Genomic DNA, 19,088 nt, shown 5'->3' on the forward strand with positions numbered 1-19,088 from the left:
GATGAACTGGCTCAGATGGGTTGGATTTCAAAGTCCACATATATATATATATTGTGTCGCATGGCACAGAGCTGAAGGGATTCGATACTGTAGCCTAAAGGTTAATTCTCTGCCTTACAAGGCAAAGGCTGCAGGTTCAAATCCTAGTGCGGGTATGGCTAGCTGATGAGGCCAGAACAAGGCCAAAATAGATCTAGTCTCCCTTAATTATCAAATCCAGCAAAGATATGTGACATAAATAGATAGATAGATAGATAGATAGATAGATAGATAGATAGATAGATAGATAGATAGATAGATAGATAGATAGATAGATAGATATGGGCCACCAGAGCAACGTATATACATATACATGCATATACCACTATATATCTAAATAGCTCTGTATTTCTATAGCTAGCTGTTATCTGTCTATCTCTATCTACCACCTCCTCTCTCTACTACCTACCTACCTATCTATCTCTGTCAATATTTTATCTAATCTATATCTATCATCTATCAATTCTCTCTCTGTGTATATATATGTATGTATGTATGTATGTATGTATGTATGTATGTATGTATGCATGCATGCATGTAATGTTTTTTTCTGTCAGATCACCCTGGTATATTGAAGGAACGTCACTGTTCCTTTTTTTCTCTAGGCCCATGGGTTGGGCCTATTTGCAAATAAATTTGTTAAAAATCAGACAATGTGATTTTCCGGATGTGTTTTCTCATGTTGTCTCTCATGGTTGAGGTCTACTTATGATGTCAATTACAGGCCTCTCATCTTTTTAAGTGGGAGAACTTGCACAACTGATATCTGACTAAATACTCCCCCCCCCACTGTATGTATGTATGTATGTATGTATGTATGTATGTATGTATGTATGTATGTATCTATCTATCTATCTATCTATCTATCTATCTATCTATCTATCTATCTATCTATCTATCATCTACCTACCTACCTCCTTACCTACCTTCCTATATCTTCTGTCTGTCTGTCTGTCTGTCTGTCTGTCTGTCTGTCTCTCTCTCTCTCTCTCTCTCTCTCTATCTATCTATCTATCTATCTATCTACCCATCTACCAATCTACCTATCTATCTATCTACCTACCTACCTACCTCTCTCCTTACCTACCTTCCTATATCTTCTTTCTATCTATCTATCTATCTATCTATCTATCTATCTATCTATCTATCTATCTATCTATCTATCTATCATCTATCTACCCATCTACCATCTACCTATCTATCTATCTATCTACCTACCTACCTACCTCTCTCCTTACCTACCTTCCTATATCTTCTATCTATCTATCTATCTATCTATCTATCTATCTATCTATCTATCTATCTATCTATCATCTCTCTCTCTCTCTCTCTCTCTATCTATCTATCTATCTATCATCTATCTATCTATCTATCTATCTATCTATCTATCTATCTATCTATCTATCTATCTACCCATCTACCAATCTACCTATCTATCTATCTACCTACCTCTCTCCTTACCTACCTTCCTATATCTTCTATCTATCTATCTATCTATCTATCTATCTATCTATCTATCTATCTATCTATCTATCTATCTATCTATCTATCATCTATCTATCTACCCATCTACCCTCTACCTATCTATCTATCTACCTCCCTCCCTCCCTCTCTCCTTACCTACCTTCCTATATCTTCTATCTATCTATCTATCTATCTATCTATCTATCTATCTATCTATCTATCTATCTATCTATCTATCTATCTATCTACCTACCTACCTACCTACCTACCTACCTACCTACCCACCCACCCATCCAATGTTTTCTCTCTCTCCTTCTGTCACCTCATTTACCATCTTAGGGCTGAAAGGCTACAAAAGCCGAGAGTGTTGCCCCCCCCCCCCCATGGAAGGGAAGTGGGTGACCTACTTGTTCACAGGCTTGTAAATCGGCTGCCTGAGCTGCTTGCTGTGGTATTCCTTCAGCATCTCTTCCAGGACAACTGCGTTTTCTGTGGGCAAGAAATTTCAGGGGAAATTGAGGGTTCAAGGGGAGATATTATCTCTTTTTTGCATCGCAAACGCAAAAATAACCACAATTTCTGCAGCAGTGGCTTAAACCATCCAGTGCGTCAGAGGAACATGGGTTTCAAATTTGCGTGTGCGCACACACAACACACAACACAAACAGACACATATCTTGGAAGACAGCAATGACCAATAAACTCCATGATGCCCCCAGAAAACTCTCTGATCTGACACTATATGGCAGGAAGGCATGACAGGACTCACAAATGGGAACCAAATCTGTAAAGGATGGCACTTGAAAGTGAGCCCACCTTTTTTCTCCGTGATCAGCCGCACCAAGACCCCGATCGTATCCTCGTTGCCGTCTTCGGTTTTATGGCCCGAACTGTTCCCTAAAAAGGAAGTTCGCACAGTTAAGAGCCCCAATTTTTGAAAACCAGTTTGGTTTAATAGTAATAATAATAATAATAATAATAATAATAACAACAACAAAACAACAACAACAACAATAATAATTTTATTGTCATTGTCAAAAACAACGAATTGTCATTGGCAACAAAAGTCCTGTGACACCCAGACACCAGTCCCACCATACATAAAATCAGAATAGGTAAATTTTAAAAATAGAATAAAAAATAGAATAAATGTCCCACCCACTACAAATTCCCCACCGTGAACCACTCAACCATCTACATGACAAACCGAGTAATATTGTCCAACAGTTCACTGATGGTGACCCTTTAGTTCGTTGTTAAGTGCGAGTATAGCTCTGGGATAAAAACTATTCAGGAAACGTGTGGTCTGAGTTCTAATTGTTCTGTATCTGAATGATGAAGGCAGCAGGCTAGAAACTGTGGGACTGCGACTTCTAATCTCAATTTAGGCATGAAAGCCAACGGGGTAACGCTGGGCAAATCACCAGGAGATGGTGAATTCTAGTTCAGCCGTATCTTTCAGCTGTGGCGAGAGGGGCGTTTGCCCAGGTTCGCCTGGTGCACCAGTTGTGGCCCTATTTGGACCGGGACTCACTGCTCACAGTCACTCATGCCCTCATCACCTCGAGGCTCGACTACTGTAACGCTCTCTACATGGGGCTACCTTTGAAAAGTGTTCGGAAACTTCAGATCGTGCAGAATGCATCTGCGAGAGCAAACATCTCCCCCTGGGCATGTTTAATTTATATATGGTATGCTTGTGTGTATGTCTGTTAGTATATGGGGTCTTTCTTAAATCTTTAAATATTTTAAATTGTCAGATTATTTATGATTTGTTTCCACGTGTTGTGAGCCGCCCCGAGTCTTCGGAGAGGGGCGGTATACAAATCCAAGTAATAAATAAATAAATAAATAAATAAAATAAATAAATAAATCATGGGCTTCCCCAAATATGCCCATGTCACACCAACACTCCGCAGTCTGCATTGGTTGCCGATCAGTTTCCGGTCACAATTCAAAGTGTTGGTTATGACCTATAAAGCCCTTCATGGCACCAGACCAGAATATCTCCGGGACTGCCTTCTGCCGCACAAATCCCAGTAACCGGTTAGGTCCCACAGAGTTGGCCTTTTCCAGGTCCCGTCAACTAAACAATGTCGTTTGGCGGGACCCAGGGGAAGAGCCTTCTCTGTGGCAGCCCCGACCCTTTGGAACCAACTCCCCCCAGATATCAAAGTTGCCCTCACCCTCCTTGCCTTTCGTAAACTTCTTAAGACCCACCTCTGCCATCAGGCATGGGGGAACTGAGACATCTCCACCGGGCCTATACAGTTTATACATGGAATGTTTGTGTGTGTGTTTGCTTTTAATAATGGGGTTTTTAGTGTTTCTTTTAAATTATTAGATTTGTTTTTTACATTGTTCTTGTTATTGTTGTGAGCCGCCCTGAGTCTACGGAGAGGGGCGGCATACAAATCTAATAAATAATAATAATAAAATAATAATAATGTGTGAAAACTGGCTGGGTGACTTTGGGCCAATCGCCAGGAGACGGTGAGTCCGCTTGCGATTCCATGACATCACCAGCATGTTGCTAGCAGTACGGCCGAACCGGTCCGAACCCGCCTCTGCCTTGAGCCAATGATCAGATGCCCCAGCTCAAAAAGCATGTGCAGAGTTCCAACTGACAGTGAGAGCCCGACCCGGCGTTGCCAGAAAAAGAGCTTGCGCTATCACACAAGCGGTATCCTTCCCCACTCACCGTTTCTGTCCGATTTGGTGGCCTCCTCGTCCGTCTCCTTCTGGGCCGTGCAGCGGTAGCCCTTCTTCATCAGCAGGTTACAGAAAAGGATCCCGAGCAAACCCATAATGCAGAAGACGGGGACGATGGCCAGCACCGCGTACTGCGTGGCGCTGTCGTCCGGCCTCCCATCCCGGGTGCCGTTCAGCGTCATCTTCTCGCCATGTCTCGGATGGGCCTCGGCGTTGCGGGTCAGGCGGGCTGGTCGTTTTTTGGCGCCTTTGGAAAAAAGGGTTGGAAGAGGTCAGCGAGAACACTGCACTGTTGACGGGTCCTGGGGGGCAAGGAATACAGGCAGGCCTCGACTTATATTCATTCGTTTAGTGACCGTTGTAAGCAGGGATGGCCTGCTATACCGGAACAGTAAGGTGCTACATTCCGGTAGTGATTTTGGTGTTAATTTTTTAATTTTTTTCTCTCTCAGCATACATTCCAACAATACAGTATACCATCTAATATTCCATGAATAAAATGTAGTATTTTGTTAATAACTAATATCAATCATTGCTTTTATTGAATAAAGTTTTATTGAATAACGTTTTTATTGAATAAAGTTTTTATTGTTTTGCTCCACCACACATCAATCTATATACCTTAATTCTTCACAAAATACACTTATACGTTTCTATTTAAGAGTACGTGGACCAGTAATTTAATTTGCACCTTTTATACTTTAACTACCCACTTGCTTTCCCCTTTATAATAATAATAATAATAATTTATTAGATTTGTATGCCACCCCTCTCCAATGACTCGGGGCGGCTCACAACAATAATAAAACAGTGTGACAATGTAAACAAATCTAACATTAAAAAAGCATCTAAAACCCCATCATTTAAAAACCATGCAACACACGCATACCATACGTAAAACTATAAAAGCCTGGGGGGGAGGTCTCAATTCCCCCATGCCTGGCGATATAGGTGGGTCTTAAGTAGTTTGCGAAAGACAAGGAGGGTGGGGACAGTTCTGATCTCTGGGGGGGAGTTGATTCCAGAGAGCCGGGGCCACCACAGAGAAGGCTCTTCCCTGGGATTTTCGCGGGTTCAAACTTCGCGAAACATCTATACCACAGTTTTTCAAAAATATTAATTAAAAAAACACTTCACGGTTTTTTCCTCTATACCGTGGTTTTTCCCACCCAATGACGTCATATGTCATTGCCAAACTTTCGTCCGCCTTTAAAAAATTTTTTTTTATATAAACTTTAATAAACATGGTGAGTAATAATCTAAATGGTTGTTAAAGGAATGGGAAATTGTAATTTAGGGGTTTAAAGTGTTAAGGGATGGCTTGTGATACTGTTCATAGCCCAAAATAGTGTATTTACTTCCGCATCTCTACTTCGCGGAAATTCGACTTTGGTGGGCGGTCTCGGAACGCATCCCCCGCGAAAATCGAGGGAACACTTTATTTATTTATTTATTCATTTTGTCCGATACACAATGAGGGTTTTAGTGGGTTTATATCAATATACACATAGTAAAATACATGATGAAGGTTATAGAGGAGAAACTCATAGTAAAATACAGTATATCTAAGAAACAATAGAAAAGAAGATATAGTAATAGAACATATCAATGAAAGAATAGAAGAAGAGATATAGGAATAGAGGAAAGGTATAGGAGATATAGGAGAGCAATAGGACAGGGGACGGGAACCCTGTATATCTGTTCACAATACATCCTATCAGGCTGGGTTTCAAGCAAGGGCTCGTTCATTCATCCCTTCGCTCCTGCCCTCCTTTGGTCTCACCTGGGCATTCATCCGCTCCACTGGGGCCAGAGAGGCAAGGGAGGCAGCTACTCGTGGGACCCGTCTCCCCGTCTGGATTGTAGTACCTTCAAGAAAGCAGAACAAGGAGAGGTAAGAAAAAACCCTGGGCTGGAAAAGAAAGAAGAGACCATCAAAACGTCCATCGGGAAGGAGCAGGTGGAGGTTTCCAAGACAGCTGAGAAAGGGGCAGGGAGCCCATCCATCTTGTACTCTGCGGGAAAAGGGGGTCTACAATTTAGACTCTAAATCAGAGGTCTTCAAACTTGGCAACTTTAAGACTTGTGGACTTCAACTCCCAGAATTCTGGGAGCTGAAGTCCACAAATCTTAAATTTGCCATAGGTGGCTGGAGAATTCTGGGAGTTGAAGTCCACAAGTCTTAAATTTGCCATAGGTGGCTAGAGAATTCTGGGAGTTGAAGTCCACAAGTCTTAAATTTGCCATGTTTGGGGACCACTGCTCTAAATGGAAGAGTGAGCTCATTGATTGATAAGGAGCTTAGGAGTCCTCGTGGACCACCATTGAAAAAGGAGCCAGCCGTGTGCAGCAGCTGCCCAAAAAGCCAACACAGTTCTAGGCTGCATCAACAGAGGGAGAGAATCACGCAAAGTGTTAATACCACTTTTATAAGGCCACACTTGGAATATGGCATTCAGTTTTTGTAAAAACAATGCTGAGACTCTAGAAAAAGTGCAGAGAAGAGCGACAAAGAGGATTTAGGGGACTGGAGGCTAAAACCTATGAAGAACGGTTGCAGGAACTGGGCATGGCTGGTTTAATGAAAAGAAGGACCAGGGGAGACATGATAGCAGTCTTCCAATATCTCAGGGGTTGCCACACAGAAGAGGGAATCAAGCCATTCTCCAAAGCACCTGAGGGTAGAACAGGAAGCAATGGGTGGGAACTAAACAAGGGAGAAGCAACTTAGAACTAAGGGGAAATATCTTCACAGTGAGTACAATTAGCCAGTGGAACAGTTTGCCTCCAGAAGTTGTGAATTCCCCAACACTGGTAGTTTTTAAGCAGATGTTGCATCTGTCTGAAGTAGTGTAGACTCTGTTGCCTAAGCAGGGGGCTGGACTAGATCTAGAAGACCTCCAAGGATCTTCCCACTCTGTTGCTTTTGTTATCATATTAATCTATCTGTATATCTGTTTCGCTCTTTCAGTCTGTCTGTTTGTCTGTCTGTCTGTCTATCTATCTTTAATCTGCCCATCCATCCATTTCTAACTATCTATGTATCTATGTATCATCTATCTATCTATCTATCTATCTATCTATCTATCTATCTATCTATCTATCTATCTATCTATCTATCTATCTATCTATCTACCATCCGTCCGTCTGTCCGTCCGTCTATCTATCTATCTACCTACCATCTATCTACTATCTATCATCTATCTGTCTGTCTGTCCATCCATCCATGCGTCCATCCATCTACCTACCATCTATCTATTTTCTCTCTCTCTCTCTATCTGATTTCATTTCTTCCCCTCTCTCTCCATCCCCTCCTCCTCCTCCTCCCTCCCTCTTTCCCCCTCTTTCTATCTCTGTGTCTCTCTGTGTGTGTCTCTCTTTTTTTCTCTCTCTCTTTCTTTATCTCCCCTCCCCCTCTCTCTGTCATAAAATTGGGTCAGGCCCCTTTTACAATGGCCTCACTTCCACTCCTGGTTGTGCTGGTAAAGACTTACCTGCATTGTAAGTTATCTCTTTGTGGGGGCTGGTCTTAGAGCTAAATTAAATAAAATTACCATTAGCTCTAATTGCAGAAAGTGCCTTATTCTTTAGGATCAGGGAGTCATGCACCTGGATCCAATTCGAGAAACAAAATCACAACGGGGGAATTTGGATTTGTCAGCCCAATTTGGCTCCGGAGTCATCAGTGGAGATTATGACTAAGGTCGTGTCTAGTTTCTCCTCTCCTCCTGTTACGGGCTGCACAGTCTCGCCTGAGTTCTGCCAAGTTTTGGGGTGACTCACGCAAAGTCTCTGAACGTTTTGCACCCCGGGGTTCCTAAAAAGACCCTGCAATCCTCACGTGTCTCTTTCACGTGACACACAGACACACACTGCCACAATTTTATTTATTTATTTTATTTATTTATTTTGTCCAATACATAATACACATTGAAGAGGAAGATATGTAATAATATAAGTAAAGAAAAGAATAGATTTAAACTTAATATTAACCGCTCTAAACTTGACTGTAAAAAATATGACTTCAGTAACCGAGTTGTCGAAGCATGGAACTCATTACTGGACTCCATAGCGTCATCCCCAAACCCCCAACACTTTACCCTTAGATTATCCACGGTTGACCTGTCCAGATTCCTAAGAGGTCAGTAAGGGGCGAGTACAAGTGCACTAGAGTGCCTTCCGTCCCCTGTCCTATTGCTCTCCTATATCTTCTCTACCTTTCTTCTATTCCTATATCTTCTATTCTTTCTTAGATATATTTTACTAGGAGTATCTCCTCTATAACCTTCATCATGTATTTTACTATGTGTACACCCACTAAAACCCTCATTGTGTTTTGGACAAAATCAACCAACCAATCAATCAATCAATAAAAAATCAGAATTAGTTGGCATGCCCAAACTGGCATGAGGTTGTCTCAACAACACTGCCAGCCAAGCCTGCCCCCCCTTCATACATTTGCAGGGGTTGCTTAGAAAATTCAAAAGAACACGTGTGTAAACACATGATGGAGACGTGTGTGGATCCTGACACAGATCCCTGAGGCCAAAGACGGTCTACACCCAGGTGCTTAAGAAGAGCAGAAACCAAACCTCTGCAGAATTTTAATTATCTCCAACCAGCCCTATGAGAGGTTTTTTTTTGTTCCAGGTTGCATACAGGTAACCCTCGATTCACAATGGTTAATGAGCCGAGGTGGCACAGTGGGTACTGCAGGCCACTAAAGCTGACTGCTAGATCTGCAGGTCAGCGGTTCAAATCTCATCACCGGCTCCAGGTTGACTCAGCCTTCCATCCTTCTGAGGTGGGTAAAATGAGGACCCGGATTGTGGGGGCAACAGGCTGGCTCTGTTAAAAAGGGCTATTGCTAACATGTTGTAAGCAGCCCTGAGTCTAAGGAGAAGGGCGGCATAATTAACAAACAAACAAATAATAAATAAATAAATAAACAAATAGGGAGGGAGGGAGGAAAGAAAGAAAGAATGAAAGAAAGGAAGGAAGAAAGAAAGAAAGAAACAAAGAAAGAGGGAGTGAGTAAGGGAGGAAGGAAAGGAAAGGAAGGAAGAAAGAGGGAGGGAGGAAAGGAAAGAAAGAAGGAGGGAGGGAAGGAAGGAAGAAAGAAAGAAAGGAGGAAAGAGAAAGAAAGGAAGGAAGGAAGAAAGAGGGAGGGAGGAAAGGAAAGGAAGAAAGAGGGAGGGAGTAACAGAGGGAGGAAAGGAAAGGAAAGAAGGAAGGAAGAGGGAGGGAGGAAAGGAAAGGAAGAAAGAAAGAGGGAGGAAGTAAGGGAGGGAGGAAAGGAAAGAAAGAAAGGAAGAGGGAGGGAGGAAAGGAAGGAAGGAAGAAAGGAAGGAAGACAAAGAAAGAAAGAAAGAAAGAAAAAGAAAGAAAGAAAGAAACCTAAGTAACAAAGGCCCCGGGGAAAAAATAACCTATGACCGTTTTTCCACACTTAGTTCCAGCATCCCCAGTGGTTCATCTTCATTTACATTTGGATGCTTGTCAAATGACTCACGGTTATTGTTAGGACTCTGTCCTTAACGGTTGGGTTGGCAATAGATATAAAACCAACAATGTGTGTTATAACTGAGCTATGTCTATTTAGCCGAGGTGTTGCCGACTGCCACATGAGGGAGCTAAAGTTCATAGCTTATTTCTCTGAGTCACCCTCTTTGTTTCTCTTTGTCTAAGGCTATTTAGGTTTGCTCTGCATTTTCTCTGCAATCTCTCTGTACTGTAGTTATGTATTATAGCTAAAATGTGTTTAGGCTTGATATCTTTGCTTACTGATGATGACAAAGACAACTGGTAATAAAGACGATGTACTTGATCATATTTGGATTGTTATTCTGACTTATTATGTGTGTAGACTGTTTATCTGAAGATGTTATTAGGTCCCACAGAGTTGGCCTTCTCCGGGTCCTGTCGACTAAACAATGTCGGTTGGCGGGACCCAGGGGAAGAGCCTTCTCTGTGGCGGCCCCGGCCTTCTGGAATCAACTCCCCCAGGAGATTTGAACAGCCCCCCCACTCCTCGCCTTCCGTAAAATGTTGAAGATTCACCTCTGTCGCCAGGCGTGGGGTTGATTAAGACCCCCATTTTTTTGTTTTTCTGACCTCTGTATTATGACTAATTGGGCTGAGTGTGTATGATTGCATAGTTGGTGATTATATGATACTGATTATCTTATGTTAATGTTTTTTTAAATGAACTTTAAAAAAAATTAATATTAGATTTGTATTTTATTTTACTGTTGCATACAAATCTAATAAATTATTATTATTATTATTATTATTTCTCAAAGGAAACTTTAATTCAAGTTAGTATATCTGTGTGTGGCTGAGTAGTTATTCACAACTAATCTCATTCTAAACGTTTCTGTGTGTACACAACCTTGGTAAACAAGTATTGTATTGGCAGTTCTGTGTTAGCAAAAACTTCAGAAGAGAAGGATTGAGGGGGTCGTGATTTCTGACAGTCTCAAAATGGGAGAACAGTGCGATCAGGCGGTAGGGAAAGCAAGTAGAATGCTTGGCTGCATAGCTAGAGGTATAACAAGCAGGAAGAGGGAGGTTGTGATCCTGCTGTATAGAGCGCTGGGGAGACCCCATTGGGAACAATACTGTGTCCAGTTCCAGATATTGATAAAGTTGAACGGGTCCAAAGACGGGCTACAAGAATGGTGGAAGGTCTTAAGCATAAAATGTATCAGGAAAGACTTCATGAACTCCATCTGTATAGTCTGGAGGACAGAAGGAAAAGGGGGGACATGATCGAAGCATTTAAATATGTCAAAGGGTTAAATAAGGTCCAGGAGGGAAGTGTTTTTAATAGGAAAGTGAACCCAAGAATAAGGGGACACAATCTGAGGTCAGTTGGGGGAAAGATCAGAAGCAACGGGAGAAAACATTATTTGACTGAAAGAGTAGTAGATGCTTAGAACAAACTTCCAGCAGACGTGGTTGGCCAATCCATAGTCACTGAATCTAAACATGCTTAAATATATGTTTAAATTCTTATTAATAAGTAAATTTATATCATTATATTATGCTACCACCAATTCTTATCTTGCCACCTGGCTAACAAAATCTTAATTCAATTTTCCTATCTCATCCTTTCCCAAAATAACTAAGTATTAATATTTATTTATCTTTTAACATTCTTAAAGTTGAGGGCTACCTATGACCTCTTTATTATCAATCCCTATTCAGGGAGTTCCTCATTTCAGTCGTAACTTGGGCCAGTTACTAAGTTAACATCTGCAGTGCTTCACTTTAACAACAATGGAAGAAGAAGGGTCGTAAAATGGGATACTATTCATTTAACAATTGTCCGGCTTAGCCAAGAAAGTTTTGGGCTCAAACTGTGGTCCTAGGTCAAGGATTATCTGTAATTTGGACCTGTGCACGCACCCTTTCTCCAAAGCTAACTCTGGACAGTTACCATATTTTTTGGAATATAAGACGCACCCTTTTCCCCACCTAAAAGAGGCTGAAAATCTAATGTAAAAAAGAAACTGGCACATATTACCATACATGGTGGACATGTCCTGAGGCTAAAATATTTTGGAACAAAGTAGAGAAATGGATAACAATGGAGAAGATTAAAAAATCTCCTGAATTCTTCCTATTGGGCATTTCAAACACAAAGTACAAAAAAGAAATTTACTATTTAATAATACATATATTGGTTGCGGCACGAATTACATTTGCGCAGAAATGGAAAGAAAAGACAATACCAAAAGATGTTGAAGTATTTAAAAAAATTATAGAATGTGCAGAATTAGATATGATGACAAAACGTTTGAATAATCAAACTGAAACAGAATTTTATAAAATATGGGATAAAGTATATGATTGGTGAAATTTTAAAAATAGAATTAAAAATTAAATAAGTAAGAATGTACAACTATCTGAAGATTTATAAGATAGAGTGAAATAGTTTATAGTATGATAAAGTTAGAAGTGTTATTTTTTCCTCCATTATTAACGCATTATTAATATTTTATTTTTTGAATAAGTATACAATATTTTATAGATAAAGAAATTTAACATGATTAATATAAAAAATATAGAGTTAAATTTAATAAAAATGCAATGTACACGTGTGACATCTCTGTATTGATCTGACAATAGTTAGGGTTTTTTATATTTTTGTATTAGTTAGACTTCTAAGACAAGCGGAGCAATGGTAGCTCCTTAAATGTTTAATGTTGTTTGTCTTTGTTTGTCTTTTTGAAAAATAATAAAAATATATTTTTTTTAAAAAAAAGAGGCTGAAAATCTGAGTGCATCTTATACTCCGAATGTAGCTTTTTTGAAGCTTTTTTCCCCAACCCTAACGAGGTGACAACAATCTTCTAGGCTTGCAGGCTTTTCCATTGCTACTCGCTCCAAAGTTTTTTCCAGCCTTGTCTTTGCAGGCTTATTTTCATTGCTACTCACTCTGAAAAGGTTTTTTTCAGCCTTAAACAAGATTCTAATGATCTTCCCTAGCTTGCAGGCTTTTTCATTGCTACTTGCTCCAAATAAGTTTTTTTCCAGCCCTAATCAGGGGATAAAATAATGTACCGAATCTGACCAGTATTCTGTCGGGCTCTCTGGTGGACTCCTCCCAAAAATTCACAGGTACAAATTTCAGACACACACCCGTTTGAAAATTCAAAACAATGTTCTTTATAATGAAAATTCACTTAAACCAAGCCCTCTTTTGGTATAGCAAAGAGCACTGGTCTCCAAACAAACTGGTAATTTGTACAAGTCCCTTATCAGTTCTGTGATACTTAGCTTGCAGCTGTGAGGCAATTCACAGTCCTTCTTCTTTCACAAAGTGAAACACACTTGGCTCTGGTTTAGTTTCAAAGCGGGGAAAAATCAGCACACAAAAGGTCAAAGTCAGTAAAGCAGTCACGAAACACAACGATCAGATAATCCTCCACAATGGCCAAACCCACAGGCTGCTCTTTATAGCAGCCTCACTAATGGCCACAGCCCCACCCAACCACAATCTCTCAGTTGTTGCTGCCTACGCATCGCTCTCCGCATGCGTGGCTGTATCATTAACTCTTGTTCCGAATCCAAGGAGGAGCTAGAGAATTGATCTCCTTCTGAGCTGTCTGCCCCACTCTCCTCCTCCCTGTCACTCATGTCTTCTTCGTCAGAGGAGCCTTCATCAGCAGATTCCACTGGGGGCAAAACAGGCCTGCAGCATGTGGATGTCTCCCCCACATCCACAGTCCTTGGGGCAGGAGCTGGGCCAGAGCTAACCACAACAACCAGACTAAAGACGCTAGTTATGAATACCTGATAGGTAGATTTTTTCTCCCTATTTTCCTCTCCCAAAACTAAGGCGAGTCTTACACTCCCGTGAGTCTTATACTTTGCAAAATATGGTAAATAAAATCTGAAAATATTATACGATATTCCTTAATCCAATTACCCTCAATGGCGTTGCTATCTTTGTATCCCTATTTTTTCAATTCTATATTTTGTAACCCGAGAAAACCTTCGATTTTTTTATTTGCTTTGATTTCCCACCCCCCACCCCCCAAATCCCTGACCTCTAACGGTTCTTGTAAAATGAAAGACGAAATTTGAAATATAATTGTCACTATTTTTGCTGTTCCCTTCTCGAGCCAGGGATCATGAGATTCGTTTTTTCAATTTCCCACACAACCTTGTTGACGTTTTCAATGATTTGGAGCGGAGCAAGATGCTGGATCTCATTTCCTTCTCCTTCTGTGGCCTGGAATAAGCCTACAGTTGGTCCTCGACTTACAACGATTTGCTTTAGTGATTACCGGCATTTGGAAAAAAATTACCAAGGACTGTTTTTCACGCTTGCGACCACTGTAGCATCCGACGGAAGCATGTTAGCATGTTCGTAGCATGTTCATGTGATCAAATTTCGATGCTTGGTGTTGTGGTTGGCTCTGGACCAGCTCCTGCCCCAGGGAATGTGGAGGTGGATGCAGGGGAAACATAGAAACATAGAAACATAGAAGTCTGACGGCAGAAAAAGACCTCATGGTCCATCTAGTCTGCCCTTATACTATTTTCTGTATTTTATCTTAGGATGGATATATGTTTATCCCAGGCATGTTTAAATTCAGTTACTGTGGATTTATCTACCACATCTGCTGGAAGTTTGTTCCAAGGATCTACTACTCTTTCAGTAAAATAATATTTTCTCATGTTGCTTTTGATCTTTCCCCCAACTAACTTCAGATTGTGTCCCCTTGTTCTTGTGTTCACTTTCCTATTAAAAACACTTCCCTCCTGGACCTTATTTAACCCTTTAATATATTTAAATGTTTCGATCATGTCCCCCCTTTTCCTTCTGTCCTCCAGACTATACAGATTGAGTTCATGAAGTCTTTCCTGATACGTTTTATGCTTAAGACCTTCCACCATTCTTGTAGCCCGTCTTTGGACCCGTTCAACTGTCACCATGTCACAGGCCTGTGTTATTGTCAACAGAATCAGATCAGAGTTTAGTTTCCTCGGATGAAGAAGAAGGCGGGAGTGACTCGGCAGAGGGGGGCTTGGCACACAGCCCAGGCAGTCAATCTCCCTTATCTTCCATTGATTCGGATGAAGACGTTTTGGACCCACGCAAGCGCAGAATTATGCGTAGAAGAGACCAAGTAAGGACATATTACAGGAGATAAGAGAGTCCACCTGTGGTTGGGTGGGGCTCCAGTAATTAGGGCTGCTGCTATAAATAGCAGCATGTGGGTTTGGCCGTTGTGGAAGAGTATCTGATCACAGTTCGTCAGGAATCCTGTGTTGCTGGTTTCTGGACTTTGTTTGTTGCTTCTTCACGCTTTGGAAAACAAAGCAGAGCAAAGTGTGTGGGTGTTTCACTTCGTTGGAAGAAGAAGGGGTGTGAAGTTTCTTCACAGCTGCTAGCTAAGTACTTAATGACTGCTTAAGGGAAATTGTACAGACTACCCAGTTGTTTTGGGACGAGTGCTCTTTGCAATACAAAAAGAGTGCTGAGTTTATTTTGAATTTTGGGATAAAGAACATTGTTTTGAATTTTCAAACGTGTGTGTGTCTGAAATTTGTACCCTTGAATTTTCGGGAGGCTCCTGCCAGAGAGCCCGACAGAACACTTGACAACCGACCCATATTTATGAGAGTTGAACTCATGTTCAACTTTTGCGAACTTCTGACAAGCAAAATGAACGCAGTAGCCAGATTCACTTGACAACGGTGTTGCTAACTTAACAACTGCTGAGGTTCACTTAGCCATTGTGGCATGAAAGGTCTCTTAACAAATGTCTCATATAGCAACAGAGCTTTGGGCTCAATTGTGGTCGTAAGTCCAGGATTACTGAATTTTAGGAAAGAATTAACATCTAACTAAGCCGACAAATTCTGCTTGGAAATAGTTTCCGGGTAAAATATGTCTCTTTGTCAGGTAGGTCTGGGAAAATCCCTGTCTGAGATTCTCAAAATATGCTCTGTAGCTGAATTTGCACAAATTTGATTAATGAATTAATTCAATTTTCTGCATCCACACAACATGCAACAGGGTGGTCTCAGTGACTCATCACACAGCAAATAACTGATGATACTTATAATTTAGGAAAGCTCAACAACAGCCAAGCTCAAGTACAGCCAAACTCAACCACAACTGAGCTCAACCACAGCTGAGCTCAACCACAGCCATGATCAATCACAACTGAGCTCAACAACAGCCAAGATGAACAACAGCCAAGATCAACCACAACCAAACTCAACCATAGCCAAGATCACCCACAACTAAGCTCAACATCAGCCAAATTCAATCCCAACCAAGCTCAATCTCAGCCAAACCCAACCACAGCTAAGCTCAACCGCAACCAAGCTCAACCACAACCAAGCTCAATCCCTGCTAAGCTCAACCACAACTAATAACAACCAAGATCAATAACAATCAAACTCAGTCCCAACCAAGTCCACTACGCTGTGCATGTAGGCTACAGAGAAGACTTGATTTGACCCCCCCCCCCTCCACAACCTCCAGATTGAACTCTGGAGCCCATTTGGAAGAGGAATGCTCTAAACCAGGGATGTCCAACCCTGGCCATTTTAAGACCTGTGGATTTCAAAAGGGCTGGCTGGGGAGTTCTGGGAGTTGAAGTCCGCAGGTCTTAAAAGCGGTCAAGGTTGCTCCAAACTGAACACAATCAAAATTCAGAGACTGGAACACCTGCCTAGTAGTCCCCTCGGTGAAGGTCGATATCCCTGACCAGGTTCTACACAACTTTCTGCATTTCTGAAAGAGGCACATCCTGGCCAGGGGTTGTTTGGATCCAAGAGAAGACACAAGGGAACCAGAAAGGAAGAACGCAGGTAAGGACTTACCCAGGTAAACAGGCCCCACACCAAGCGTCTGCAGTTGACGTCCCAACATGGATTTGGACCCTCTTTTTGGCCTCACAGGAAGTGTGCAAGGAACAGAACTGAAGGCCGGCGGTGGAAGAGAAGAAGCCAGCCAAACAAGGCTTGCAGGCCATTCCCAATCCTGAACCATAACCGCATTTCTACAGGAGGGAAATGAAACAAAAACATGGCTTTAAAGGAATGGCGTCCTTCTCCTGGGATAAGGTGTCACTCAAACCCTTCCAGTGCTTAGGATTCAGTATTGTGGGGTCGTTGGTGCTCCCTGGGCTTGGTTGGTTTCTGGAAGACGTTTCCAGACCCAACTAGGTAACATCATCAATGCTAGAAGGGAGTGGGATTTGTTAAGAGGAGGAGGAGGAAGAGGAAGAGGACGGTGGAGTCTTTGGTGTTCTCTGAGCTTGGGGATTTCCTTGCATTCATTTTATTACCTAGCTAGGTAACATCATTAGTGCTAAAAGAGAGAAGAGTTTATTCTTTGTTTATATACACGTGGCTTCTCCTTTCATTGTTCAGTGCCAGTTTCAATGTTATGTAGAGCAAAGATCCTCCATTGTCCAAACCAACAATGATGGTAGTATTGTCATGAACACTCCTTCCTTCCCTCCTTCCCTCCTTCCTTCTTTCCTTCCTTCCTTCCATCCATCCCCATTCTCCTTCCTTCCATCCATTCATCCATCCATCCCCATTCTCCTTTCCTTCCTTCCTTCCTTCCTTCCATCCATCCCCATTCTCCTTTCCTTCCTTCCTTCCTTCTTTCCTTCCATCCATCCATCCCCATTCTTCCTTCCTTCCACCAATCCCCATTCTTCCTCCCTTCCTTCCTTTTTCCTTCCTTTCTTCCTTCCTCCCTCTCCCTCCTTCCTCCCTCCATTCTTCTCTTGTCCTTCCCTTCCTCCCTCCCTCTTTTCCTTCCTCCTTCCTCCTCCTCTTCTTTTGCCCTTCCCTTCCTCTCTCCTTCTCTTCTCTTCCCTTTCTCCCTCCCTCCTTTCCTTCTTCCCTCCCCTTCCCGCTTCATTTGAGTACTGAACTAACTCCCAGAATTCTCCAGCCGAATTCTGAAAGCTGAAGTCCACAAATCTTCAAGGGGGCACAAGGTTGAGAAACCTTGTGATTTGGTCAACTGGACCACCAAAGTACCCCTAGGGAACAGAGGACGCTGTGTGGATGGAGATTCCCTGTCAAGACCCCTTGACTCACCCTGTCGGGCTCCTCTCCGGCTGGACAGGCTTCGCAGAGGACACAGCGGCCGTCCTCACCATGATACTCCTTGTCCCCACAGGCTTGAGCCCACGCTGGGTGGCAGCACAGGGCCTGGAAACAACAGAACCGAGAGGAGGCGAAGGTAAGAAACATAGAAACATAGAAGACTGACGGCAGAAAAAGACCTCATGATCCATCTAGTCTGCCCTTATACTATTTCCCGTATTTTATCTTACAATGGATATATGTTTATCCCAGGCATGTTTAAATTCAGTGACTCTGGATTGACCAACCACGTCTGCTGGAAGTTTGTTCCAAGGATCTACTACTCTTTCAGTAAAATAATATTTTCTCATATTGCTTTTGATCTTTCCCCCAACTAACTTCAGTTTGTGTCCCCTTGTTCTTGTGTTCACTTTCCTATTAAAAACACTTCCCTCCTGAACCTTATTTAACCCTTTAACATATTTAAATGTTTCTATCATGTCCCCCCTTTCCCTTCTGTCCTCCAGACTCTACAGATTGAGTTCATTAAGTCTTTCCTGATACGTTTTATGCTTAAGACCTTCCCCCATTCTTGTAGCCCGTCTTTGGACCTATTCAATTTTATCCATCTCTTTTTGTAGGTGAGGTCTCCAGAACTGAACACAGTATTATTCCAAATGGGGTCTCACCAGCGCTCTATACAACGGAATCATAATCTCCCTCTTCCTGCTTGTTATACCTCTAGCTATGCAGCAAAGCATCCTACTTGCTTTCCCTACCGCCTGACTGCACTGTTCACCCATTTCGAAACTGTCAGAAATCACTACCCCCAAATCCTTCTCTTCTGAAGTTTCTGCTAACACAGAACTGCCAATGCAATACTCCGATTGAGGATTCCTTTTCCCCAAGTGCATTATTTTACATTTGGAAACATTAAACTGCAGTTTCCATTGCTTTGACCATTTATCTAGTAAAGCTAAATCATTTGCCATATTACAGATCCCTCCAGGAATATCAACCCTATTGCACACTTTAGAGTCATGGGCAAATAGGCAAACCTTCCCTACCAAACCTTCCCCTTTGTCACTCACAAGGATATTAGGGGGGCAGGATCCGGGGAGAGTAAAGGTATTCTGTTTTCTAGAGAAATTGTTTGGGGCAGGGATAGGCAAAGTTGGCTCTTCTGTGACTTGTGGACTTCAACTCCCAGAATTCCTCCAGCCAATCATGCTAGCTCAGGAATTCTGGGAGTTGAAGTCCACACACCACAGAAGAGCCAAGTTTACCTTCAGTCAGAA

At 42.0% G+C, this 19,088-nt stretch overlaps 1 protein-coding gene across 1 annotated transcript in view; it reads right to left on the bottom strand.

The window, feature by feature from the left end:
- The window catches only part of RELT (RELT TNF receptor), a 57,124-nt gene that overhangs the window by 4,605 nt on the left and 33,431 nt on the right, over positions 1-19,088 (bottom strand). The window contains exons 3-8 of the mRNA XM_070751612.1: positions 17,803-17,916; positions 16,567-16,745; positions 5,999-6,084; positions 4,205-4,462; positions 2,320-2,400; positions 1,911-1,992 (exon numbers count right to left, since the gene is read on the bottom strand). Coding sequence (XP_070607713.1) covers positions 1,911-1,992; positions 2,320-2,400; positions 4,205-4,462; positions 5,999-6,084; positions 16,567-16,745; positions 17,803-17,916 — 800 coding nt within the window. The remainder of the gene's footprint in view (positions 1-1,910; positions 1,993-2,319; positions 2,401-4,204; positions 4,463-5,998; positions 6,085-16,566; positions 16,746-17,802; positions 17,917-19,088) is intronic.

This window comes from Erythrolamprus reginae, chromosome 4, assembly GCF_031021105.1.
Source record: "Erythrolamprus reginae isolate rEryReg1 chromosome 4, rEryReg1.hap1, whole genome shotgun sequence".
NCBI classification, from domain to species: domain Eukaryota; kingdom Metazoa; phylum Chordata; class Lepidosauria; order Squamata; family Dipsadidae; genus Erythrolamprus; species Erythrolamprus reginae.